Consider the following 27,131-nt stretch of genomic DNA (forward strand, 5'->3'; position numbering starts at 1 on the left):
AGTGACAGTCCTTGCTGTGCCTGCTGGCCATCGGTGTGTCTCCTTGGAGAAATGTCTACTTAATGCCTGGGCCCGTTGTTTCATGAGGTGGTTTGGGTTTTCTGGTTGATGAGTTGTTCACTGAGCTGTTTAAAAACTATCTCTGTATTGTCTACCTGGGTCCAAGGGAGGTTCCTGTCTTTCCAGTTCATTTTCAGTCCTTTGAGGGTAGAAACTGTGCTTTGTCCTTGGTCCACCGGGACGCTCAGACCCGGATGCAGCCTCCACACTTCCTTCTCCCCTCGCGCCCCTTGGCGTTGGCCCTTCCCGGGAAAGTGACACCCCGTCCTATAGTTGGTGGCCTCGCCTGCGTGCAGGTCTCAGCTGCCCTCCTCGCCGCAGCCGGGGGCCGTCCTGGCCGCCTCGGACCGCTCTGACGGCATCCGCTGAGCTCCGAGCTCAGGCACGTGTGCGGGCAGGGGTGACCCCAGCCCCCCGCCCACCTGCGCCCGGGCCGCCGCGGCCCCGACCCCGACCCTCTGTGGACCGCTCTGGGCTGGGAGACAAACCGCTTTGTCCGTTGCAGCCTTGCCGGATCAAGGGGGACATAGGCCAGGTTGCCGACGCGGGCGCTGCGCCTCTCACCCACTGTGTCCGCCTCCTGTCTGCCTCCTTTCTGCTCACGGGACAGAGGAACGGTACGCGCGGCGAGGCGGGCGCGGACTTGGAGGAAGTGGCTTTACGTGTCAGAGGGCAGCGTGACGGCGAATGTGGGCGCAGCTGTGCAGTGAGGGAGGGAAACGTTGGGGCGAGCTTTAGTTCTCACCGACGGACGAGGCAGGGAGGAGGATTGGCGGGGTCAGTGGGGTGAGGGGGCTAGTTCTGTTCATTTGGAAAGTGAACGTCGCTGCTTTGATGCCAGCGGCAACCCTGGTGGTTTCGTTGCAGCGCTGGTTCCGGACAGGGAGGTGCGGGTCAGTGTGAAGGCCCTGGCGCTCAGTTGTGTGGGGGCAGCCGTGGCCCTTCATCCCGAGTCTTTCTTCAGCAAACTGTACAAGGTTCCCCTTGACGCCACCGAATTCCCTGGTAGGTTAAAAGCTCAGTATTACTACCTGTATTTAATCATTGTTTGGAAAGCTATTTCAAACCATCTTGGCTATTTTTATTTTAGAGCAGTAAGTTTTCTCTGTTAATCTGTGGCATTTGGCCTGTGTTGTAACTTGCCCGAAAACGATAACATTAATATTTTTAGCTTCTTGGGCTAACCTTAGATGGGATGAGATTTGAAACACCCAGAGGAGAGCAGTAGAAGTCTGGGGACAATTGCCCGTTGACAAATGTGTGTGTTTCTCCTGAAAGTGCAGAGCGCACGATCCACAGGGCTCCGGGGCGCAGCCTCTGGGCCGCTGCTTCCGGCTTGGAGCCGAGGCGGCAGCAGGCACAGGCCCGGTACACGCGCCCAGCCTGCCCTTCTGGAGCAGGTGGGGAGGGGGCCGTACTCTCCTGCCGCCTTCTCTTTCTTTCGTCCTCTCTTTGGGAGGGGGATGGATGTGTGTTTTTCAGTTTACACTAGGGAAGTGTGCAGTGACTCTAGTTTCTCTCATCTTTTTTTTTTTTTGAAATGAAATTTCGGAATGTTGACTGTTGTCTGGCATCCTGGAATTATCCAGGAAATCTGTTGTGTTGTGTCCTAGTGCTGTCACGGCTCTAGTGACACTAGAATTTTAAAGCCCCAGACATTTTTGGCGAGTGCTCGTGGTTACTCCTGGCAGGGCTTACTCAGTGGGGCTGCTCGGCCTTTTTCCCCTTTTCTGAAGCTCAGCTTTTGTCTTGTCGGGCGGTTGATGTAGGGCTTGCCCAGTGGCTAGGGGCTTTGTTTCCACAGAGGAGCAGTACGTCTCGGACGTCCTGAATTACATTGACCACGGGGACCCGCAGGTCCGAGGAGCCACAGCCATTCTCTGCGGTACCCTGGTCTACTCCATCCTCAGCAAGTCCCGTTTCCAGGTGGCAGACTGGATCGGCCCCGTCAGGTCTCTGACAGGTAACAGTAGCTTCGTTATCAGTGTGCTTTCCAGATCCTGCTCCCAGGTTCAAGTTCACATGACTGCAGTTGTGCTTGTTCTTCCGGTCAGGAAATACGTTTTCTCTCGCGGATTGCATCCCTTTGCTGCAGAAAAGTTTGAAGGATGAGTCTTCTGTTACTTGCAAATTGGCATGTACTGCTGTGAGGGTGAGCATGATCTTCTTGTGGAAATCATTTCTTCCATTATTGGAAATACCACCATTGTGACAATTAAAATTGGAGGTTAATATGAAATATTTCCAGGCATTCTAAAGCTGTAAACAATAATAAATATCTTTGTATTCATCATCTAGCTTTAGAAAGGAAGTGATAAAAAAAAGTCCGTTTTAATTCTCCGCATATTTGCTTGAAATACACCTTTTTGTTGAGGGTATTTAAAAATCTTGCTAACGTTAACTGTAAAACCTGCTGCATTAAAACCGGCTCTGTTAGGCCGTAGAATGTCAGAGTCGAAGTGAACCCAGGGTCCCTGGAGCACCCTCTGTGTTTGTGTCGGTCGCATATCCTCTTCTTCCATGGTGGCCTTGTCCAACTTTCGCGCCTCAGTTGGCCTCTGGGTCACAGCTGGCCAAAGGATATTAACTGGGAAACATCTAAACAAAAAAACCTGCAGCTGTCAAAATGTGCGATACTTCCCCGTTTATCATTTTCACAGCCTGGCCTGCTCCCCAGTTCCAAATGTTTGCCAAGTTTCAGTCCGTCTGTCTTCCGTGGGGCAGAGGGAAGTGTGTTGGCCATGTGACGGAGTCAGCACACCAGCCCCGAGTGTGGTCAGGGTGCAGAGTCCCTCCATCTCCTGGACAGTAGCGTCAGCAGGGCGTGGGTCCTGGTCGTTGCCCTGGGCCTAAGGTTGATTTAGCAGTAAGCTGGTCACACAGTCACCCTCTTACCACTGACACATGTTTGGGAAATTGCAGCCTGGAGTTAAGGGTATGACAGAGCAGGAGGAAGAGAGAAGCAATGTTACGTGCAAGGTCATATTTTCAAACTTGAGTTTGCTGAGACAACATGTACGTTATAGAGATTTCTGAGAGGTGTGGAAAAAGTGCCCCATCCATGTTGCCATTAAAAACAAAATACAACATAGCAGTCAGTGTGGGACGCTGCCCTAACGCTGCGGCCGCGGGGCTACGTGTGCACTTGTCTTCCAGCACTGTGTCACGAGTCTCTGCAGTAGCAGCTACAGCGACTTGGGGGTGCAGCTGATCACCGACGTGCTGACCCTCAGGAACAGCTCTTACTGGCTGGTGAGGACAGAGCTGTTGGAGACCCTGGCGGAGATTGACTTTAGGTGAGTGCGTCCCTGTGCCATGGTCACTGAGCGCTGCCTCTCGGAAGTGCGAGCAGAGGATGAAAGCAGGGCAGCAGCTCCTGGCAGGGAAGGTCCCAGGGCGCCTGTGCACCCCGAATCTGAGTGCTCTGGCAGCTGACAACTTCTCCACCGCAGTGTTGACCTTGGGTGTTAAAAAGATAGGCTGGTGAGTGGGTTTTCTGGAAGCCTCAGTCATGCAGTGTCCTGGACAGTGGGGTAAGAGCCTGGACTGGGGTGCCCGGGAATGTGCTGACATTACGGGATGCTGAAGGACAGCTGCCCTGTACCCTGTGCCCCTAACAGAGACCTTTTGAGGTATTTGAGTGTTACAGTTTCAGGAGGGACATTTTCCTTTATAAGCAGCTTTGGAAGTGCTCACTGGTTTTGTGCTGGGGCGCTGTGAGGTGCCCTCTGTGGGGTGGTTTTCCTTCATCCTCAGAACAAGTCAGGGATTGTGGTTTGTTCTCACCCCCACCTCAGACAGGGAGCCCCCGGAGCAGGGCCTGGGGGCAGGAAGTGCCTGCTCCACTCCCCTTCCCACCTCTGCCCCCACTCCCTTTCCCCTGGGGCAGGTGTTTGAGCCCCTGAATGTGGCCTTTCCTATGGGCATCTTACTGCATGGACCACAAAAGGCGTGAAAGTCCCCCTGTCCTTTCTGTAAGAGCTGCCTCCTAAGGTCTGGACTGACCCCCGCAGGTCGGGCAGTGGGTGTGTGTGAGTAAAATGACTGCGCTTTAAATCTGCCCTCCCGTTAGGTTGGTGAGCTTTTTGGAAGCCAAAGCCGAAAATTTACACAGAGGAGCCCATCATTACACTGGGGTAAGCCGCTGGTTATGAGGAGGCCGTGTTTTAACTTCAGGAATTGCACCTTCTTAGGACCGTGGATTTCTCTGGGGGCATTCTCTGTAGGTCTTCCCACAGCTTCTGTCAGGAAAGGTGGGAATTTAACACTTGAGTTCTTCCTCAGTGGCTTTCCAGAATACCTTACTTACAGTTTAGCCCGATAGGAGGTTGCATCTGCTCTTCTTCCCTTGTCTCTGCAGCTTCTAAAGCTGCAGGAACGAGTGCTCCATGACGTTGTCATCTATCTGCTTGGGGACGAAGACCCCAGGGTGCGTCACGTGGCCGCAGCCTCCTTGGCCAGGTACTCACCCCACACCTGTGCGCGCTTTCTTGAGTAAGCCAGTAGTGGTGTGTGGAGGGGGAGGGCAACGCTCAGACGACCTGGCAGGCGTTCATGACGCCAGCTGTGAGGAAAGAAGGTTCTCCACAGTCAGGAGTCAAGTGACAGAGGAGCACACTCACCCTCCACTGTTCAGGTCTCAGAATGTGGGGAGCGAGGAGGCTGGGAAGGAAAGAAAAATCTCCATCCCTCCCTCGGAGGTGATCGCTGGTGATGTGTCGCTGTGTATCTTGAGTATGAGGTTTTTTTTCAAATTTGGGACAAAATGTACATGTAATATTATAGCTAGCGTCTGCCTGTTACCAAGTAACCTTCTAGAAAAAAATTTTAGTCAATGCCATATTTTCATTTTGGTTGTGAGCAATTTTTATATAAATATTACTTTGACAGAGATTAAATTCTCTTTGATTTAAATGACTAAACACCCCATGAACTTTGTTATACATAAATGATTACATATTTTCTTCTTTAGCATTAACTCCTGAAAGCTAGCTACTAGGCCAAGCTGCTTCTAATAGCTTTATTGAAGAACAATCTGCATACCTCAGAATTTCCCCACTGTACTTGTACAAGGAGGTGGTCTGTAATACAGTTGGGTGATAGTCACCACACTGTACCCTTAGTGCATGTCCCTCTCCCCCAAAAGATCCCTGTGCCCATTTGCAGTAATTCCCACTTCCTGCCCCCAGTCCAGGCAACCGAGAGTGTCCTGTCTTTAGAGATTTGCCTTTTCTGGACGTTTTATACAAATGGGCCAGGAGCCGGTGGACTTTTGCACTTGGCTTCTTCCACTTTGTCCTGAGGTTTGTCCGTGTTGCAGTAGGGCCAGTTGACGCTGTGTCAGCCGCCCTCCCCCCTCGCTGGTGACTGCTGCTGTAACTTTTCATCTGGCTGGCCATGCAGCTGGGAACACTTGTCTACAAGGCTTTGTGTGGGCACATTTTTGTATCTTTTGGGTAGACGCCTGAAAGTGGGGTTTTTATGGGTTTGATACTGCTTAGGAAGTTGCTCTCCAGAGACCTGCCAGTTTACGTTCCTACGGGCTGGTCGGCATTTGCACCCCAGTCTTCTCACCAAAACAGATACTCCAGAGACAGATATCTAGGCAGAAATTGGTGTCTCTTTAAAATTGAATTTCATCTAGTTTAAAAAGTAATACATGTTTAATGAACAAAATTTGGGGAACATATAAAAATCAAAATAAAGATTTTTATACTCAAACTACTCAGAACCAAAGCTGCATTTTGATGCATTTGCTTTCAGTGTTTGTGGTGTCTGCATTTTCTCTGTGTGCTCCCGAGACCCACCTTCACCGAGTTTGTGTGACTTGACTGATCAAAGAGTTTGCATCTTTACCTTCTTGCAAGCGATAGCAATTTCTTATATCCCTGGGAAAAGTGTGCTTATACCAAGTGTCGCGGAAGAGATTTTAGAGTCAAGATACTGGAGTTTGCAGACCAATGTAACAAAGGCCAGTCCTTTGTAAAAGCTGTGCACCTGCCTGTGTCTGTGCCCATTGCACGACGCCCTGCTGAGTGCTCATCACAGGGGCCGGGGCCCATGTCCTGGAGACCATCTCTGTGCCTTTATGTTCAGCGAAGGCCTGTGAGCTGCTCGGCCGCAGCGTGGCCATCTGGGACAGGGGTGATCTGCAGACAGAATGCCAAGGATGAGCCAGAGCCAGCCCCTAGTGCTTAGGACTTGCGTGGACAGGGCTCGTTGTGCTGGCGGGTGTCACGCAAGAGCACTAGCAGGAGGATGCTAGGGTTGTTTTTTAATCAGAGCATTTACTGATGAGGAAGGGGCTTACTTCCATGACCGAGTGTGGGCTGCCTCACTTTCGCGCAGGTGCGTGGAGACCCCGCCCCTGCTGAGAAAGGGAGGCGGTGTCCGCTGGTGTTTGAGGTTAAGCCTCCGGGGCTGGGCTCATCACGGGTGAGTGTCCTATCCTTTCTTAAGTAAACAAGCCTCACTTTCTGCTAGGCTTATCCCAAAGCTGTTTTATAAATGTGACCAAGGACAAGCTGACCCCGTGGTGGCCGTGGCGCGAGATCAGAGCAGCGTTTACCTGAAGCTCCTCATGCACGAGACGCCGCCCCCCTCCCACTTCTCCGTCAGCACCATCACCAGGTACGGCCGCACGTCTTTGCCTGCTGCCTTTCTGGAGGGCAGGTGCCTGTTGGGGCTGGGGTGTCTGTGGGCAGGACCTGGAGGGGGCCGAGGGTGAGTCAGACATGGGTCTGCCCGGGCCCCGCCGCCTGGCTGTGGCTGCTCGTCGGTGAGCGCCTGCAGCGCATCTCGGAAAAGTACCACCTTCCGTCTTGGAACCAGGAGACGCTTCCTGAAGGATCTCTTGTTATTAATCAGCTTTTTTTAAAATTCTTTTTTAAGTGAGAGATGGGTGATTTGAGACTTGTAGAGATATCGCTGGCACGGCCCCGCGTGAGGGGCGCTACTCCGTGCTCTGTGAGGGTGTTTGGGACGGGCTGGAAGGAAGGGGTGGGCGTTTGGATTGTTCCAAATTGGAATAATGACCAATTGGGTTTCCAGTCTCTCTCTAAATTGAAAGTCAGGACCGCTGTCACTTCTTGTAGCCACCTTTAATCTTGAACTTTATATGCCATTTTATATTCAAAAGTATTTTATATTCAAAAGTATAGCTTTAATAGTAGTTTCTAGGGCCTCCCCGGTGGCGCAGCAGTTGAGCGCTGGGTTGCAAAGCTGCCCGCAGCCTCTGCGGCGCCGGTTCGATCCCCGGCTGCTCCCCGGCCACCGGAGGAGGGTCCCACATGGCGCGCAGACCTCTCCTGCCGCCCGCTGCTCCCCTCAGTAGTGTACTTCAGTCCTTCTGCCTGCTCTGCTCCCCGCTCTGGCTCTGGTGCATTCTCTCACCCTCCCGTGCTTCTGACTATACCCAGTGCATGTATAAACAAACAAACAAACAAATAAATAAAACATGCCTCTAAAAAAAAAAAAAAAAAAAAAAATAGTAGTTTCTAAGTCTCTGTATTTTTCTTATTAGAATATATAGAGGTTATAACTTACTACCCAGCATAACAGATGTCACTATGGAAAATAACCTTTCGAGAGTGATTGCTGCGGTTTCTCATGAACTAATCACATCAACCACGCGTGCACTCACAGTAAGTCTCCTGTTTGGTCGTGGTGACATCACCTGCCGTGGCGCGTGGGGGGGCTCTTCGTGGCAAGGCGCTCATGGTGGCGTGCTCACCTGATGTGGGGCTTACTAAGAAATTGTGCTGCTGTGGACAAAATCTTGGTTGATTCAATATGAATGTAAACAGCATTTTTTTTTTATGATTGTTAAAGCAGTACCTGCTCATTTTCAACAAATTCAGTTGTGTAGGGAGACAAGAAAATGAAAAGCACCATCATCTGACTGGCAATATAGCAGAAGTTTAACATCTCTCTGAGACAGCTGACTCGGTCACTGTGCCGCATGGGAAGGGGGCGGTCGGAATGCCAACAAGGGTTACCGTGTCACGCAGTTATCCGTGTCGTTGCCTGCGATACTGAAGTAGAAGAGAACCACGATGCCCAAAATCCAAGAGAGATTAAGTTCAGATTACAGCTAAGTTCTACGTATAGTAGTTTGGTATATCCCTAATAATATGATGCTTTAGAGAATTTTTAATGATACAGTGAAATATAATCTGAATTATAATATTGAATGAAAAGCACCCAACACAGAACGTACCGGTGTACAATTAGATCTCAGTTGCGGAAAATAATCTTCACGCAGACGAATGTGCCTCATGTAGTCAGAAAAACAACTGATAGAAAATTGCCAAAATGAATTTAGGGTTGTGAATGGTTTTGTTTCTGTTTTTCAAATACTTGCAAAATTTTCTAAATGAACAAATGTAGTTTTTATAATCAGAAACAAAATATACCTAAGTAGTATTAATTTGCTGATTACCAGCTCAAACCTTTCCCTTCATTTTATGTGGCAGAAGAGATGCTTGCGTGTTGTAGAAAACTCAGCAGTTACGATGAGGCTGCCTCCCTCAGTGTATAAGTGCCTTGCAAACCCCCATATTGTCTGGGCTCACTCTACTTTGGTCTCTCCTTGATTGATTCAAGGGACCGTGAACTCTGCTTATTGTTGGCACCGTGCCCACAAGTCCAGCACTGTTTTAGACTCGGGATGTGTGAAGAGGCACCCTGCCCTGAGCGTCTTGCAGGCTGGTCGGGAGAGGGCCGTAATCGGCCGTCCTGAGGTCTTGAGTGTGCAGGGGCGGACCTGCAGGGGTGGTGTGTCCAAGGCAGAGGGGCACACAGAGCAGGCGCCGGTCCAGGCTGCAGCAGCTGCCCGTGCTGGCCTCCCCACCATGCCATCGTGGGTATTTCTGAGAATTTCAGTTGTCTAGTGGAATCCTTTAAGGAATGACTTTTTATCGAGTTAGAATGGCCAGCCTGTCCTCAGAAGCCATTTGCACATCTTATTTGCGCTTTTTATAAAAGATAAAAGGAGGCCTGATGAAACAAACCTCTTTGGTGTTTGGTGTGATTTTATTGTTCCTTTCTTCTTTAGTTTGGATGCTGTGAAGCTTTGTGTCTGCTTTCGACGGCCTTCCCGGTTTGCATTTGGAGCTTAGGTTGGCACTGTGGGTAAGTGTCATCTGTCGCCTCTGGTTGTCCAGCTACGTGATACAGATGTGGTTATTGAGATCTTTTTTTTCTACCTTGTTAAGTCTTTTGACCTTTTGGAAAACTAGCTTATGGAACTCTCGCTCTGCCCTGTTGGTCTTGTGGGGAGCCCGAGGCGGGCACCTGCCAGGGGTCCCTATGAGTGTGAGAGGCTCGTCCTCGGTACTTTCTGGGACTGAATCCCTGGTTTGCTCATGTGATGAACTACAGGATCTAATTTCAAAACTAATGTCCCAACATTAGCAGTTTTCATTTAAAAATGACTTTCTTGCAATAGATGGCTCTAGTAGCATCTGTGAAGTAATTTTTAGCTTCCCGAGCTTTAAAGAGGAACCTTGCATTTGTGTGCCAAGTATTGAAGAAAATTTTGGTGACTCAGTCTCACCACATGTGGCAGTAAATCTGTGGCGTTCCCATGTGTCAGCTAATGGCCAGTGAAGATTTGCTTGAAGGTGGAGCATTCTCTGGCCTGGAGTGATTGCTCCCTCTTGTCAGCAGACCCTTCTCGAACAACAGATAGTCAGCTCTGGCACTAGACTCAACTAATAAGAACTTTGGTGCTGGAACAAAACATGCTAAATCACAGTTAAAGAAAATGAAAAAGCTCTCAGAATAAGCAGTCCCAATGCTTTTAATGTGATCTGATTTCATTTTTCCAGTGAATTTATGGAGCTCTGGTATACAGGAAAGATGCTAGTTGACAACAGTAAAAGCAGTCTGAACAGCTGAATATTCTGTGAAGGGTCTGCTTCTTGAGGTCATAAGAGAGAACAAGACTGCTTTCTTTAAAATTTTTCTATAATTTGACCTTGTGCTTCTGTCCCAGAGTGCCCCCCCTGAGTGCCTCAGATGAATCCAGAAAGAGCTGCACCGTTGGGATGGCCACCATGATCCTCACCCTACTCTCGTCCGCCTGGTTCCCCCTGGATCTCTCAGCCCACCAAGATGCTCTGATTTTAGCTGGAAACTTGCTTGCAGGTATTGGTTGTGAGCTCGAAGGGGCTTCGGTTCTTTCACGTTGCCGGGTGGGTGGTGAGTATGTGAAGGAGGGCGGTGTGTGGCCATAGTTTGTTCCTTTGGTGGGAATTCCAGATGTTATCGACTGGCAGAAGAGTGTCCTGCCAGCAGCTGGTCTCAGCTAGCTAGAGGCAGAGTCGCTGACTATCTCGAATGCCAGGTATGGCCTCAGGCGCCAGGATAATAAGGAGGTGTGATGTGTGAACTCAGTCTTGGACTGTAGAGCCTCGGGCATAGAGAGGTAAAGTAAAGCAGCACTGAGTGTCACGTGTGTAGACTGGCAGGGAAGGACACAACAGACAGGGCGTGGCACATCCAGGACATGTGTCGGGAGAAGCTGTGTGACAGCTGGGGACTCTGCATGGACCTGGTGTTGCGTGAGAAAGGGAGGCTGTGGCTGTCGAGGAAGGTGGGAGCATTACTAGGTGGGTGTAGGGTGTTGTCAGTTTCCATTTTGGAGGAGTCGCTCTTGCAGACTCCTTGAAGAGCTGCGAGAGGCACGAACCATCAGTCAGCATTTTGGGAAGCTCACTCAGCTGGCCTGCATGCAGGCTGGCAGCAGAGGTAGGGAGATTCAGTGCTGCTGGAGTCCCCCTCAGCAGCGGTCGCTGGCAGCGGTGGTGGCTGCACCACAGGCCGCCTCTGGCTCAGCCTCCTTTCATACTAGGTGCCAGGGTCGTTGAGTGGACCAGTCAGGTTCTAAGTGGTCCCGTCAGCCATAGGATTGAAACGTGGTCCAATCAGACTTGCAGGTGGGGGACCCTGAAAGAGGATGTAAGGCAGGGCCAGAGGGGGCTGAGGGGACGCTCCGAAGAAGGAAGCCTCCTAGGAGAAGACGCCATTCCTGATCTCTGGAGGAAGGGAGAAGAAGGACCAGAAGCCGATCTTGAGAGGAGGAAGAAGCATCAGGCAGCTGACCTCCGAGGAAAGAAGAGAAGCCAGAGGCCGGGCCTCCATCCTGTTTCTGACATCTCCTGATAGGATTACCAAAGGCCCTGGGCCTAGGGTCGCAAAGAGCTGTTGTGCGGCCACTCACAGAGAGCTGTTCATACTGGGTGTCTCTGACACGGCCTCTGGAGGGGCCATTGGTGACCATCACTACTGCCCAGTGCTGTCCAGTTCTGTTGACAAGTGACCGGCATGCTGCTTGTACTTCTGGTGGACCTGGGGTGAGGAAGCTGCCACTTGTGGCCACAGTTGGCTCTTTGTTCTCCCTCTTTGTAAAGCAAACCCCATGGCTGCTGTTCCTGGAGCCCAAGGTCTCTTGCAAGTGTGCTCGCCCTTAGCCTCTGGCTGTTTAAGGCCCATTTCTTTAGGAGCTTGATAGTGTAGTTAAGGCAAGAGGTGGAACCCGTCCGCACCAGGCAACTCTGGCAGAGCTGGGGGAGAGACTCCAGCTGCGCGGCACGAAGGAGATAGGGCAGGTGTACAGCTCAAGATGGTGCTTGGATGCCCTCGACTCCTGGGGATGGTGAATGAGGGTGACCTATATGGACCTGAGAACGCAGGTTTTCTGTTGACCACCAGGTGGAACTGTCCAGCAGACCCTCAAGTCGGTGGGTCTGAGTGCCGCGTGCTCTCCCCACACCATGGAGCTGACGCAGTAACGCGTGTGCCTTTTCACAGCCAGTGCCCCAAAATCGCTGAGAAGTCCCTGGACCTCTGAAGATGAGACCAACCCAGCCGCCACCAAGCAGGAGGAGGTTTGGCCAGCCCTGGGCGACCGGAGCCTGGTGCCCATGGTGGAGCAGCTCTTCTCCCACCTGCTGAAGGTGATCAACATCTGTGCCCATGTCTTGGATGATGTGACCCCGGGACCAGCACTCAAGGTAACTTCCTCCTGGGTCGCGGTCGAGTTCATTCTCGTGGCCAGGACGTGCCTTCCCCGACTCACCGGTCCCTTCTGTGTGCTCTCTTGGTTCACATGAACAAAGCTCCTTTGACCAAGACACTAAGCTCAGCGCCAAGTGTGATCCCCCAACCGTAGCCCTCAGGCTGTTGCCAGCCTCCCTCCCGGGCTGTCAGCATTGGCTGAGCAAGCTCAACATTGAACCTGCCGGTTCACAGAACTGATTTGGTTGCTCCTGGAATGCTGGCACACACTTTTGCTTTTCAGTGAAGTAATGTTAGGTGAATAGACTTCAGGGCAGATGGCACGCTGCTGGCACAGTGCATGCAGGGGAGACTGGGTCACTTCTATCTGGTTACTCTTCCCTGTGTCTTCCCCTCAAGTCTCCTGAAAGAATTCCCCTTTAACTTCAGCTGCCCCTTGGTAGCTGCTCTGTCCCCCTCATACTAACGGTCCTATTCCCCGTCACACCCCAGCCTTCCCCACTCTGTGGTGCTGGCCATCTGTGCCTGGCCCCTGTGGCCCTGGACTCTGCCCATTGCTTTTGCCAGTGATTCCTCAGCCCCTGCCCATCTGCTCTCTGCTGTCGCTGTCACTGTCATTGCCACAGCCGCTCTTCCTGCCGGTCAGTCTCCCTCTCACAGGCGCTTCTCTGGTCCTGTCTGCTCCCCCACACACTCCTGTCCTGAAACTTCTCTCTTGCTTTTCTCCACCATCCGTCTGCTGCCTGGGCACTTTCTAGACTCAGTGCCATCCTCTGTAGCTCTGTAATGGGGAAGCCTTCCATAGCCATGCCAGCCACGGCTGTGGCCACCAATCATATGTGACCAGTGGCACTTGAAGTGTGCCCAGTGCCACAGAGGGAGTGTTATTACGTGGACATCCCATAGCTACACGTGGGAAGGGGCCCCTCTGCGGTCTCTGCTGCTCCTGGAGTCTGACCAGCAGAGAACCCAACACTGTGTGGCGTGCCAGTCCTGTGTGGCCCTCACACCGACCCTTCCTGCTCACCCCTGCCCTGTTTCCTCCTTTGCGCCACTGCGCAGGGATATGAGGTCGGTGCAACCCCTTGTTTCCACTCACAGGGTCCTTGGTTCCCCCTACGAGCTATCCTGACGCTCCCCCCAACCCCATGCCTTTGTGTACATGTGCATGCACACATGGCCGCGTGTGTACACACACGTTCCTTCTCTAGCCCGCCGCTGTTCTGGTCCAGGTGGATGCAGCTGCCCACTGTGTGCTGCCTCGTTGTCCTGAGACGGTGTGACTGGCAAGGTCTTCCCCTGTAGCATGATGCCCGCACCAGCATCCCGCTGGTCCAAAGGGCTCGGTTCTGTTTTAGTGTATCCACAGAGTTGTCCTGCCTTTACCAGCAGAAAATGAACGCTGTGCCCTTTATTGCCACCCCACCTTCCCGCACTCCCAGCTCCGGCAGCTCCTCTCAGTCCCGTCTGTCTGCCTCTTCCGACTGCTGGCAGCAACGGAGCGCACGGCCCCTGCGATTTGTGGCCTGGCCCTTGCTCCGTTTCCAGGGGCGGCAGCTCTTCCGTGGTCTCCAGTCCCTTCCTGCTGTCCCTGGGCCCTGCTCCCCATCATAGCCCCTTGTCCCCTTGGCTTTCTCTCAGAGAAGGCTTCTCTGAGTCAGTGAGTGAGGAGAGCAGGGACCGGGATGCTCTGTTTGTGTCAGCTCTTTGCCTTGCTGGTGGGAGCCGGGAGGCCTGCCGCCTGCCTCGAGCCCTGGACAGCGCGCGCCGTGTGGGCAGTCGGTTGGCTGGCTGCTGGCTCTGCTGCTGCTTGGCTGTAATCTTGAATAAGCCTCTTCGTCTCCGGGCGTGGCTCCTCCTTTGGAATGCAGAAGTTAAAATGCTGCTTCGGATCTTTTCTTGGCCCAGCTCTTCGAGGGCCCTGCCTCAGGCCCCGCTGAGTCCCTGGGGCTCCTCCTCCCAGGCCTCTTACTGCGCCCGCAGGAGGTCTCGGGTCATGCCCTATGTTGTGGGTGTGTGGGCTGCTTCTGGGCTCTGTGCGTGTGGGGAGCACGGCGTGGGTGGCCTCTGTCCAGTAAATGGCTGCTGTCGACTTTAGTTTCCACTTTCTGTGTTTTATTGTAGGCAGCCTTGCCGTCGTTAACAAACCCCCCTTCTCTAAGTCCCATCCGACGGAAGGGGAAGGAGAGGGAGCCTGGGGAGCAGACATCTGTGCCATCAAGTCCCAAGAAAGGCAACGAGGCCAGTCCAGGTAGGCCAGGCTGGAGGCTTGGTGGGGGCACCGTCTGGATAACAGACACTCAGGACTCAAGCTTGCATTCACATCAGAGCTGCTCTGGCAGCTCGGAGGCTTTCCGAGGTACACAGTGGTGAAGTCAGAGAAGTGGTGTCTGCAGATGCTGTTGCAGGCAGAACTCACTCGGGCCATGTCTGGAGGCTTCGCTGCTAACGCTGGCGCCGACCACCAGCTGGCGGTAGCCCTGGGTGGGCCGCCTCACCACTGCTAGCTCTCCTTCCTGGCCTTTCCGACTCTTTTCACTGCGGAAGAGGCTGGACAGGACTCCTGTTCTGGGGGTGGGGGGGGGTTGGAGGGGGGCGCGTGTAGGTGGGTTGGAGCAGATGCGGTATTTGGTTCTGGTATGGAGAGAATGCTGAGGCAGGAAATGCAGTTTACGTTTGGAATAGCTGAGCCCGAGGCAAAGTAGAGACAAGATCAGCTGAGGGAGAGGAGCCGGAGGGGTGGCCGTGCCCGGGGGCCTGGGAGGAGAGGGTACAGTGGCTGTGCAGCTGTCCCTTCTGGTCTGCCAGAGCCAAGAAGCCAGGCCTAGCAGGGGCCCCCAGCCTTTGCTCTGTTTCCCGTGCCTGCGCTGGTCCTGTTTCCCGTGCCTCCCGTCCATCCTACTTATTTGGCAACTCGGTCGGCCTTTCTAAAAGCTGCTCTTGGTGAGGGTGCGACCAAGAGGTTGCGTGATTGGCTGAGCGTCCTGGAATCCATCGTTCCTTGGATTTAAAACTAGGCAGTGAGACCAAAGTATGTGACAGCTTCTGTTACTTTGCTTTTTTTAAATTTTATTCTGGGGGAGGTGCTCAGATTTTGTTTACTTGTATCTAATAAAAAAAAAAAAAATTTCACTACGGTACTTTTAAAAATCCTTATTGCTAGTAATTGCTTCTAAAATTTCATTATGTGTGTTTGTTTTGAAAGCGTCTCGACAGTCTGAGACCTCAGGGCCTGTCACGGCAAACAAGTCCTCGTCGCTGGGGAGTTTCTGTCACCTTCCCTCGTACCTCAAGCTGCACGATGTGCTGAAGGCCACGCACGCCAACTACAAGGTGCTGCTTCCTCCGTAAAGACATGCTTCCCTTCCCCGGGGCTCTTGCCTCCATGCTCTGTGATGTGTGCACAGACATGTCCTTACCTTTAAGTTAAGTCCTTGGGGCCAGTGTTTAGGTTTCCCTTTCAGCTGTGTCTAGGGTAGCTTCCATCGTGAAAACATCCGATTGTTGTCGGAGAAATGACATCTTCACGGTTTATTGGTGTCGTGTGGCTTCCCAATAGACACAGTGACCGGAGGCTCGCGGGGACCGCTGGGCACAGCCACCCTGAGATGTGTTGCGCCAGTGAGGCCGGGACGCAGCCAGGCCAGAGGGAGAGCCCTCGCCTGCGGCCCTGCGTTCTCCCTCCCCGGCCTGCTCCCTACACGGGACCCTAGGCCTCACAGGAGGCGGCACTCAGCAGCCACTGTGCGGTCTAGTCGGCGTCCTGGCACGGGGAGCCACCCCGTCGGAGGGGTTTTCTGCCGTGGGGACTGCGGTCTGGCCACCTTCCCAGACACCCGGGACCAGCCTGCTGCTGGCTCCGGAAGACAGCGTGGGCCATGCTGCTCTGGGCTTTCAGACCTTTCATTCTGCCTTCACCGGGAAAATCTCCTGTGCTCGCGTCGAGGGATTTTTGTTTTTTGCTTTTATTTGTTTACTTTAAGCTTCTCCCACTGCAGTTTGTTTCATCGATAAAGTATGGATCTAACTTGGCTTTTTTCCAGCTGCCTAATCAGTTGTCCCCACCGCTGTTTCCTGAATACGTTTTTCCTGTACTAAATGTCTTGAAGTCCTGTCTTCACAAAACCCTAAACTCATGTTCTTCTCCAGTTCCGGGTTCTGTTCTGCCATACTGCTCCGTCCGTCTGTCCATCTGCCGGAAACACACTTCTGGTTATTGTGGTGCTTGGGAGATTCCAGGGCAGCCCTGGAGTCTCTCTTGACTCTCCCGCGTGCTCCCACTCGATCACGCTTGCCTGTGAGCGCTGGCGTAAGCGTGTCTTGTTGCAGGGGTCCTATTACATGTGTGGGTTAGTTTAGGGGGCGCGAAGGTCTCTGTTGCAATGTGGGCCAGAGCAGAGCGCCGGCCGCGCCATTGTTTTCCACAGACTCCCGCCGTGCGCCCGAGAGCACGTGCGCGCAGGCTCATGTAAGGACTTGTCAAACTCCGCTCACATAGGTCTCCCCTGTCTCTTGATAAATGTGCCGCCCACGCAGCCCCGTTTTTGTTACTAATAGGTTCTAATCAGTTTCTTGAAAAACCATCGACCAGCTCGCTGGCTGCTGTCGTGAAGGGTAGCGATCATTTTGAAAGATTAAAAATCTTAACCACATTTTAGGAAAGAATTGGGAGGCTCAGCTAGTTTGCCGCTTCTCACGGCAACCCCCCCCCCGCAGGGGAGGCTCGTCTCAGGGCTGCCTCGCAGGCCTCCTTCCCGCCTCTCTCCAGCTCTCTGATTCTGCCCTCCCGCCCTGGTGCTTGCTGCCTCGTCGCTTTCTTCCCCAAATGTCTTGCCCGGGACCCTCCCTGCTGCCTTGGTCTCCACCTCCTGAGGGCCAGTGCCTGGTTAGCGTCTTGCTGGCAGCCACCCTTGGTTGTGTTTGGAATGTGTGAGCCTGTCCCGAGTCTCCGGTCACACCTGCCCATCTCTCTGTTGCTCTGCAGAGCCACTGGGCCCTCCTGTTGTGGCCGTGGCCCTCTGGCCCCAGCGAGCCTTTGGCTCTTCCTGGGCTCACTGCCCACCTCCGAGTCTCCAAGTCCCTCTTCAGAGCTCCTCAGAGCCTTTGATGGAAATTCTCCGTTCGTCCTCTGATTGTTCAGGCAGGCGTCCCCTTGCCGCTTCCTCTGCCCCCCGCTTCCCCCATCAACAGCAGCTGCTGCTGAGCTGGGCCCTGTCCTGTGTCCCCGAGTTGGACCGGACATGTCGGGCACCTGCCCCTGGGACGCTGGGTCATCAGAGTCTCGTGCTGGAGCTCCCTTCCTTCTGGGCCCGTGGAAAGCACCAGCAGGTTGACAGAAGAGCAGCCGCAGTATCTCAGCCCTCACCTTGTCACTGTCTTGGCTGTTTCTTGCCTGCTTTTCTTCTCCTCTCACCAGCAGCATGTTTTCTCTTTCACGACGGGAGTCCGGTTTTGTTTCACTGAGCAGATTCTTTCCACTCATGTGTTGCCCGTGTGTGTCCCCCCCCCACCCCCCATTCTGACATCGCGTCTTGCCTTCAGTCTTGCCCACTCTGTCGGTCTGTTAAAGGGTGAAGCAGAGTCTTCAGAATCTTGATCTAACACTACCTGAGATGGATACTTTGCTGCTGCCAGACTGGAAGGCTTGTCTGAACTTGACAAAGATGCAGTGTCCTGGGAGCAGGGCACGTGTCTCATGTTCCCGGCAGGTGGTGGTTGTGGTGGGCGTTTCCATCTTGGTCAAAGTCGGGAATTATTCTAGCAGGGTCAGTGTAAGTCAGATGTCTTTGAAAGATACATTTTAGATGCAATCTGGAAGAGTAATTTCTTTCCCAGGGTATTTCCTCAGTGCTACAGACAAACTGAAGCACCCCAAAAAGCAAGCATGTCGGGGTGCTTGGCAGGCTCTGTACACTGCAGTGGATCACGTGTGTCAGATTCAGCATGGCCAGTGGACCCGGGCCATTAATCGTGTATTCTCTCCCGCCGTCTTCCCAAGGTCACGTTGGATCTTCAGAACAGCACTGAGAAGTTTGGGGGGTTTCTGCGCGCTGCCTTGGACGTGCTCTCTCAGATTCTGGAGCTGGCCACCCTCCAGGACATCGGGAAGGTTTGTGTCTCGTTTCTTCTCGCTGAGCTGCCGACGGCACATCTGTGCGTGTCCCCGGCTGCGGGCCCTGGGGTGCCGCCCTGCCCACTGGCCGGGGGGGAGCTCCTGCTCGAGTCTGGCCTTCGCCTCAGATTTGGGGAGGGGCAGCACTGCCTGTCCACACTCTGTCCCGTCTTGTGTCCCACGACCGAAAGTGCGGGGCGATGAGCCAGGTCACCGTGGCGCTGCTGCTCTGCTCTCCGGCTCTCAGGGACCACGGTCCTTCAGGCGTGAGTGTCAGTGGCTGGAGCCCCGGCTTCCAGTCTGCCGTTGCCTGGCCAAGGGTGACCCGGGCTCCTCTGCCCGTTCCAGCCGCGAGTGGCGTTTCTCCTTCATGTGTTGTGTGTGGGTGTTGTGCCAGGTGTCTCCCTTGGCCCAGGTGCTCTCGGTGGCCACCCAGCACCTGTTCCTCCCCTGTGCTTGCCTGGAGGGCACCCTGCACGTGACGGGGGCGTGCGCCTTCGTCAGACAGGTGGCGATTTGAGGCTGCACTGCAGCCCCTCACGTAGCAGCCACCTGCCGTGAGCTAGGAAGACCGCGGGACGCCGGGCAAGTTCAGCTGCCCAGCGCCTCCCCTGCCTAGCATGCTGGCTGATTTCAGTACATCCGGATGTCGGCAGTCTGTGGTCTGGAGTATTTGAAGCCAAGCAGACTCAGTTGCTTCTAAGCGCAGGGAGTAGTGTCTCACCTGCGACGTGAGAGGGCCATTCAGCCCGTGACTCTTGGCTGCATGGGCCGGTCGGTGACGGCGGGGGCCGACGGTGAGCAGATGCCGGGCTGGGTGTCCTGAGACTCCGTGTCTTCCTCCTGTTCTTCGCGAGGACACTGGGTGACGCGATGGCATTTCCGATGACGAGCACTTGGTGTGTGAGGTGCTGGGGTTGTGTGCGGGGTGTGCACACCCCGCTACGGGTCCTGGGTTCCCGCACGAGAACAGGGCGCAGGCGGCCCTGCAGAACCCTCTGGGCGTGCAATCACCGAACGAGCCGGCAGACGAGGGCAGACGCGGTGAGCTGTGCCGCTGGCATTTCCGTACTTTTTTTACCGACTTTCTGCGTCCACGATGGTAAAATGAAAACCTGCTCTGCATCTCCTCTGACGTTTCCTAACATGCAAGGTCAGGGCCACGAGCTTGTGTCTCTGGCTTCTGTCTGGAATTCACTCCACGTCTTGCCATTTGCCCTTTCTACAGTGTGTCGAGGAGATCCTTGGTTACCTGAGGTCCTGCTTCAGTCGGGAGCCCATGATGGCAACAGTCTGTGTCCAGCAGGTGAGGGCGTGTTGTCTGTCCGTGAGGCGTTGTACCTCTCGTCACGTAGAAGGTGGTGCCAGCGGTGTGTCCCGCAGCACACCTGTCAGCCCCTTGCTCCCTCGGTATTGGGTCAGGGAGTCCCGTGCCTGTGTGTCCTAGAGGGAAGGCCCATCAGCATAGAGCGGTGGGTCTTAGGCACCCAGCTGGCCCCCATCTTTGTTCAGAGAACTCAGAACCCTCAGTGCCTCGGCGCTGTTTGTGCCGGGCAGCAGCCTCTTTAGGGCTTCCATCACGATGGTCCTCAAGGTTGTGCTGTCGGGTTTTTGCTTGGCCAGCTCCTTCTGGGTGGGTTTGAGTCTGTGGGACATCCTTGAAGTGCTTTCTCGTGCGCCGCTGATTTGCGTGTTGGCGCATCCATCCCTTCTCTACAGCTGCTGAAGACTCTCTTTGGGACAAACCTGGCTTCCCAGTTTGATGGCTTATCTTCCAACCCCAGCAAGTCACAAGGCCGCGCACAGCGCCTTGGCTCCTCCAGCGTGCGGCCCGGCTTGTACCACTACTGCTTCATGGCCCCGTACACCCACTTCACCCAGGCCTTGGCGGACGCCAGCCTGAGGAACATGGTGCAGGCCGAGCAGGACCGCGACCCCTCGGGGTAAGTCTCCTGTTCTGTCCCGGCCTCGTGGCCTGGAGCGCTTCGGGTGGAGGCACAGAAGAGCCAGCAGCGAATGGCTTGTGAGCTGTAGAAGTGAATTAGGTAGCATCTTTTAACAGTCGGCTGTGTTCAGAGCCCTCTGGGAGATAAGGTGGTTACTGAGGTGCAGCAGGCGGCACAGCCCTGCCTCAGAACAGTGTGTGGTTCTCTGAGTGCGTGGGCACTTGGGAGCTACCTTGCTCAGAGGCATGGACTCCGTGTGAGCGGCAGCTGACCTCAGGGCCCAGAGATGTGGGCCGACCAGAGTGGTGACAGCCATGCTTGGGAGCGTGCTGTCATTCCTGGGGTCACGGGGGCATCTCGGTGCTGATGGAGGTGCTGGCCTCGGATGGGGTGAGGGGCGGCCCCATGGCTCAGCGTGCTTGCGTTTAGGGGGGCTTGCGGAGCAGCCTTGGATGTTATTACTTTGGGTCTTGTCGCTTTATGGCTAGAAGTCTCATCACTTAACTTTTTGTTTGTGTTTTTGATGCCTGAAATCTGTACATCATTTCTTAAAGCCCCGTACTCATTAGCACGGGGTTGAATTACTGCTCTTTGGGGTGACAGTAAATTCTGTGACTTTCCTCTTATAGATGCAGTGATCAAATAGCTGCAGTGAAAACCTCAGGTTCAGGAACTAAGGACAATAGCCCACGCCTGCTAGCTGTGGCGGGTGCTCACTGCATGCCTGCGCACTCTGTCTCGAGCGTCTCCCCGTGCTTAACGTGATGACACGGGGCACGTTACAAGCGTGTGTGTGAAAGAGAGAGAGTCATTTTCTTTCATTGCATGTATTTATTAAAAAGAAAAGGGACTAGTTGATATGTGTAAAAATATTTTCTGCGACGACCAAGTGCTATTTTCTAAATTACTTGGCCTTTCACTTGCACGTCGCCTTTCTCTCTCGCCCCACTGCAGTCGGGCCTAGCAGGGAGTTCCACAGCAGAGAAAGTTGCCTGTGCAGACAGGCTTGCTGGTGTCAGTCAGATGGGACTCCCCATTACTTCACCACACCAAGAGTGTGGTGCCGTCACCCGGAGCCATGCTCCAGTTCTTGCTGCGTGGCATGTTCAGATTCTGTGACTCTGCAACCGTTGGGGCTGGAGAGCAGCTGAATTCCAAGAAGGGTCTTCTGTGTCTCCTTCGCTCACCTTTGTCTCTGTTCACCAGGTGGTTTGACGTCCTCCAGAAAGTGTCTACCCAGCTGAAGACAAACCTCTCGAGCGTCGCCAAGAACCGTGCGGATAAGGTAGAGGATCAGCAGGGGCAGGATGTCCTGGGCGTGGAAAATGAACTTCGGGCTGAGACTTCACAGTTCGCTTGTTGAAGTTTTTTTGTTGAAGACTCACTTGGGGATGCTTTTTTTCCTTTCTTCTAGAACGCGATTCATAATCACATCCGCTTATTTGAGCCACTCGTCATAAAGGCTCTGAAGCAGTACACAACCACCACGTCCGTGCAGCTACAGAAGCAGGTGCTGGACCTGCTGGCACAGCTGGTTCAGCTGAGGGTGAACTACTGTCTCCTGGACTCGGATCAGGTGTGTCAGTCACTTCCCCTCCATCGGCCAGACCCGTCCACAGCTGACTAGAATGATTATGAAGAGACGCCGACTCCAACTTAAGTGCCTTAAAGGCTTTGATTCCTCAGGAGAAGCGAGGAAACACAGCCAAGTTACCAGCTTCCCCATGGGGGAGGGCACATGAAGCCCATTCCCCCTTCCCCACCCCTAGTGCTCCCTCGACCAGCCTCTGCCTCCCTCTAGCAAATTGAATTCCTGTGATTTGTGTAACAGTAGTTTAGCATCTGGTAAACAGGCAGCATTGGTTCTACCTTGTCATGAATGCCGGCCTCACTTTGCTGACCTGCTTTGCCGCTCTGGCCTCCCTCCCGGCCTGAGGATGCAGCTCCGACAGCGTGTGTGTGCACACCCAGGAGATTGGATGAGGTAGCGCTGTTCCCGGCGCTGTGTTGAGACCCCGGGCCCGGCCCATGTCCAGGGCTGAGAGGAAGCTGTGCCTGATGCTCATGCCTGGTGGAGGGGACGGCTGCTGTCCCCCAGTCCTGATGTGCCCCTTACTCCAGCACCCCTCCTATGGGAGTCTGGACGGCAGGTCGGGGAGGCGAGGTGGACTAAGTGGAGCCTCTCGTTACTGACCCAGCTTCAGGGACTCTGCTGCCAGCTTTGCCCAGAACTGCAGTGACCGAGCCCCCTCGCTGTGGCGTTGGGGTGCTTAATGGCCCCTGGAATTCACCCTCTTCCACGCGGGTTTCAGCAGGTGTCCAGCCTTGAGTGTGTTGAATGGGATTTCTGGAGGTGTTCCGGAATGATCCAGTCTGACAGTAGAATCCACTTGAGTCTCACATACAAGCAGATTTATGTAGTGTTAGGAAACTTGCTAAGAATTGGCACGTGTGAGTGAGAAGTGATGTCGGTTATAGTTTAATTATTGACATGGGGCCTTTCCTTGCCTGCCTGCAGGTGTTCATCGGGTTTGTGCTGAAGCAGTTTGAATACATCGAAGTGGGCCAGTTCAGGTAACCGCGGGCAGCGTTTCAGATTTCTTACCCTCACTTTGCACTTACATAGAATAAATTACTAATATTAAGATGAATGTTTACTTTAAAGGATTCTTAGGCAATTTTGCTGGCTTGTTAATGGAAATCTGATTAATATGGTATATTTTTGTTTCTCTTAGAAGTAAATGAGTGTGTTAGGCTTGTGTAACAGTAGTTTAGCGTCTGGTGATGGCACGTCTCCTCAGTCTTACTTCACATTTCATAGCTTTCAAGTGTGATAATAGATTGTTCAGTGAAATCTTCTGACTGAATGCTGGTCTTTCAAAATCTTAGAGAAAGCATTTTCTAGACACGGTTATCTTTAATAAAGGTGATTATTATGCACTTTACTAATTTATTGAAGTTTTCTTTGCTAGACAGTAAGGTTTTAATGCTTCTGTGCCGGTTATAGGTATGTACTCATTGAAAATTAAGCTTCTTTAGTTCCTGCACTGCTTGCTAAAGAGAAGGGAGCAGTGACGAGAGCGCGCCCTGACAGGTGCTTGGCCCGGAGGTCACTTTCTCCTGAGCACGCGCCCCGACAGTGACCTTGCTGATGCCTGCTTTGCCTTTGAGGCTCCGTTTCTTCAGCGGAAGAGGATGGGGCACAGGAGGGTGGAAAAGCCTGTCCCGTGGGCGCGGGGCTTTGGCCTTCGGGTGATGCACATGCTCAGCAGGCTGCAGCCCGTGTGCTGCACAGAAAGCAGGGTGTCTTAGGTGGGCTGACGTGAGGTGCCGAGTATGCACCCCCCAGCTCACATTCGTGCTCTCTCAGCTCTGCATCATGAGTAACTTCATGCTGTCTCCATGGATGGTGTTTATATGTGTTGGCATGTGGCCGGATTTTATAAGAAGCACTTAAATGATGTTTTTGTTTCTAGGGAATCGGAGGCAATCATTCCAAACATCTTCTTCTTCCTGGTGTTGCTGTCTTATGAACGCTACCATTCGAAGCAGATCATCGGAATCCCCAAGATCATTCAGCTCTGCGATGGCATCATGGCCAGCGGGAGGAAGGCTGTGACTCATGGTAATGGGGCGGGGTGTCCCTGGGGCCACGTGTGATGCGGCAGGTGTGGCAGTGCCTCTCCCAGCCCGCCTGCTGCAGCTGTGCCAGCCCGGCTCTGCGTGTGCACACGTGCGCGCGTCCAGAGTGCCGGCTGGCTGGCAAGGCTGGCCATCCTTTACTTTGGGCGTGTGTGGCCTGCTTGGGTAGCTGGTCCCTTTTTGTCTCCACTTTTATTTTCACCTCAGTGGGGTGAGCTTTGTTCTCGGTGTCTCCTCGGTGAGCTCAAAGATGCTTCCGGATGAAATTCGTGGCCTCTCCCCTGACTTAGTTTTTAGGAGCTCACAAAGCCATCGCTCTCCACTTTCATTTTCACCTCAGTGGGGTGAGCTTTGTTCACGGTGTCTCCTCGATGAGCTCAAAGATGCTTCCGGATGAAATTCGTGGCCTCTCCCCTGACTTAGTTTTTAAGAGCTCACAAAGTCATCGCGGTGTCAAGAGCCCAGGGCTGCTGCGGTGGTGTGGCGGTAGCATCTCTGCGCCCGTCGATGGCCGTGAACCTGCCGGGGGGAGGCGTTCTCGTTTGTCGGACGCTTTCTGGAGGTGTCAGTGCCGTCCCTGAGTGTGGTAGTCCTGAGTGCCTCTGAGCGTGCCTTCTGCCCGCAGCCATCCCGGCTCTGCAGCCTATTGTCCACGACCTCTTCGTGTTACGAGGAACCAACAAAGCCGATGCAGGAAAAGAGCTCGAGACCCAAAAAGAGGTGGTGGTGTCCATGTTGCTGCGACTCATCCAGTACCACCAGGTGGGCGCTGGTCCCTGCAGCGCTGCCCTGCCGTCCCGGGGGGAGGTGCGGGGGAGGCCTGGCCTGGCCCTGGGCCAGCTCACGGGGAGTCACCCGGGGAGGTGGAGACTCGGCCCTACCCTGCCTTCAAGCAGCCCAGCCCTGGGGGAACCCAGGTGACTGTCACGAGTCCCACCCCCCAAAGTGAGGACCGGCGCCCATCATTGGCAGCATGGATCAAAATGACAAAATTCTGAAAATAATTTTTAAAAATCTCAAATCTGAAATAATTTGAAGACTTTAGTCATACATTTATTCACCTCTGTTTTCACTAGTGCCACACTCTCTTTGGGGGCTGATTTCTGGTTTCTTTGCTTCGAGTGGGGCTGGGACAGCCTGAGTACGGACCTGGCCGCCTGGCTCCTCCTTGTAGCTGGTCAGGGGTCCAGCCTCTTGATTTGGTCATTTTCTGTAGAATTTGTAGAAGTTCAGTTTGTTTTGGAAGCTTGTTTTGGAAGCTTTATCAAGCCGTGTGCGTCTGTCTGTCCCTTCGCATTCGGCTGCCCCTGCAGTATTTCCTTAACCCCCACACCTCCTGCGAGGGGACACCCTCCGGGCAGCGGCTTGCGAACATGGTGCTCACTCCTGGCAGCAGGCTGGCTGTGTGGTGGGAGGGCAGACGGGGTCAGCTGGTCTTTCGGGGCAGGTCAGAAGTGGTGGGGTTTCCTGGTGCTGCCCAGGCTCCAGGGAACAGGCAGCCCTCGGCGGTGTGGACGGGCCGGCTTGTGGGAGCTCGCACTGCTGTGTCTTGGTGGTGGTGTCCTCCGTCCAGGCTAGCACACTTTTTCTGTCAACAAGTAGGTAATCGTGCTTTCAGCATCGCGGGAAACGGTCAGAGCCATCCTGGCGGGCGTGCATACAGGGCTGTGAGCCAGCCAGACTTTATTTACAGCAGTGGGCTGACGACGCCTCTGTTAGAAATGACTGCTAATAAGCTGGTACACCTCTGTGTGTGATGCTTCTGGAAGTGAGTTGGCCTCCGTGGGTGGGGCCTGTGCAGAGAGCAGATGCGAGGTGAAGGGGCTACAGACGGCGTGGCCAGGGGCTGTGCTCTGCCCGGCCAGGGTCAGCCTAACTGGCCTTTGGTGCCTGCTCTCTGCTTGTGCAGCCTCGTCCTCACGGAGGTGATGGTGCAGGTCACGGCTGGGTTGGGGCGGGGCGTGGGGGGGACCTTTGGACCGCACGGGGAGGCCGACCTGGGGTGCGTGGGAGCTGGCATGCGGTGGGACGGAAAGGGACTGTGCCCATCTCTTGCAGGTGGTGGAGATGTTCATCCTGGTCCTGCAGCAGTGCCACAAGGAGAACGAGGACAAGTGGAAACGGCTGTCGCGACAGATCGCTGACATCATCCTGCCCATGTTGGCCAGGCAGCAGGTCTGTCCCTGTGGGGGTCAAGGCAGCGCTCTGTGTTGCCGAGAGGCTGCCAGTGGGTGCCGGCATCGCCCCGTCAAGTATGAGGGATATGAGTTCTTTTAGCAATTACCAGGCCCTCGGGGCAGGGGCCTCTCCTGCCTTCTCAGTCACCCTTTTGGGTTGCTCCTGTCCCTTCTTGCAAGTGTGGAGACTGAGGCGCAGAGCTGTCTCCCGGGCTCCCGGAAGTGGTGCTGGAGGTGCCGGGCCCTCATCACACGTGCCCCCGGTTCTGCTGAGTTGGTGTGTATAGGTGACGGTGCTCACCTAGCGCCGGCAAAATGCTGAGCTCAACTTCTGGAATCAGGCGGCGCGCTCCAGGGCTTCTCCAGGTGGGGAAGAGCTACCTGCCGGTGCCTGTGTGCTCTGGGCCCCTCTGCGCCTCCCCCAGGGGCCACAGTTTGTGATCAGGGCAGGGCCAGGAAGAGGGTCCCTGGGGAAACGCTTGCTACCAGCTCTGGTGCCTGGCCGTGGAGTGCAGCAGCCAAGGCGTAGGTCCGTCCTGGCCCCCTGACCTGCGTGCGTCTGGTCGTGTGTCCTGGGCATCCTGGGAGCACGAGCACCCGCATGGTGGCTGCTTTATCGCGTCTGGTTTCCTCACTGGCTTGTTTCCTGGAGCCCCGCCGGTGGGGCTGGGGCCTGGCTCCTGGCAAGATGCCCGCGGCCGTGCTCCAGCTTAGCCTGTGCTGCGGAGGGGCTGGTGGGAGCCTAGTGCACAGGAAATGGCCCTGTGGCGGTGTGTGACAGCGAAGGGAGGAAGCTGGCTGCGGGCAGTGGGTGGGCCTTGAAGGAAAGGTTGCATCGACAGGGTTGGGAGGAGATTTCCCGGGGGTGCATCCCTGTGGGATGAAAGAAGAGCAGGAGCCTGCACGGGGTCAGGGAAGGATGTGGGGGCCTCTTGGGCCTGCCTGAGTGCTTAGGGAAGTCTGGTGGGCAGAGAGGCAGGGACAAAGGAGTGGTGAAGTGTGACTTGAATGTTGAGATTGGAGGTGGGGGTGCGCAGGACGCCCACTGAAGGAGAGCTGCTGTGGACAGGGCCGGCACAGCTCAGGTGCCCATCTGGGTGCTCTGGTGTCCTGGGCGTGAGGACGAGAAAAGTGGGGTGACTCCAGGCAGCACGAGGCTGCCCTCCACCGCCG

General features: G+C 54.3%; 1 protein-coding gene across 3 annotated transcripts in view; it reads left to right on the forward strand.

Moving 5' to 3' along the window:
• The window catches only part of HTT (huntingtin), a 99,486-nt gene that overhangs the window by 37,806 nt on the left and 34,549 nt on the right, over positions 1-27,131 (forward strand). For all 3 annotated transcript variants that reach the window (XM_054688226.1, XM_054688228.1, XM_054688227.1), the window contains 23 exons: positions 566-677; positions 928-1,065; positions 1,865-2,023; positions 2,115-2,212; positions 3,217-3,356; positions 4,133-4,196; positions 4,421-4,521; positions 6,544-6,690; positions 7,583-7,703; positions 9,116-9,192; positions 10,058-10,209; positions 11,875-12,077; positions 14,206-14,332; positions 15,287-15,414; positions 18,080-18,190; positions 19,422-19,499; positions 19,913-20,136; positions 21,346-21,424; positions 21,554-21,715; positions 22,658-22,713; positions 23,616-23,764; positions 24,407-24,543; positions 25,840-25,956. In XM_054688226.1, coding sequence (XP_054544201.1) covers positions 566-677; positions 928-1,065; positions 1,865-2,023; positions 2,115-2,212; positions 3,217-3,356; positions 4,133-4,196; positions 4,421-4,521; positions 6,544-6,690; positions 7,583-7,703; positions 9,116-9,192; positions 10,058-10,209; positions 11,875-12,077; positions 14,206-14,332; positions 15,287-15,414; positions 18,080-18,190; positions 19,422-19,499; positions 19,913-20,136; positions 21,346-21,424; positions 21,554-21,715; positions 22,658-22,713; positions 23,616-23,764; positions 24,407-24,543; positions 25,840-25,956 — 2,880 coding nt within the window. The remainder of the gene's footprint in view (positions 1-565; positions 678-927; positions 1,066-1,864; positions 2,024-2,114; positions 2,213-3,216; positions 3,357-4,132; positions 4,197-4,420; positions 4,522-6,543; positions 6,691-7,582; positions 7,704-9,115; positions 9,193-10,057; positions 10,210-11,874; positions 12,078-14,205; positions 14,333-15,286; positions 15,415-18,079; positions 18,191-19,421; positions 19,500-19,912; positions 20,137-21,345; positions 21,425-21,553; positions 21,716-22,657; positions 22,714-23,615; positions 23,765-24,406; positions 24,544-25,839; positions 25,957-27,131) is intronic.

The sequence above is a fragment of the Talpa occidentalis genome, unplaced genomic scaffold (assembly GCF_014898055.3).
Source record: "Talpa occidentalis isolate TD23 unplaced genomic scaffold, MPIMG_talOcc4v2.1 talOcc4.6, whole genome shotgun sequence".
Lineage (NCBI taxonomy): Eukaryota > Metazoa > Chordata > Mammalia > Eulipotyphla > Talpidae > Talpa > Talpa occidentalis.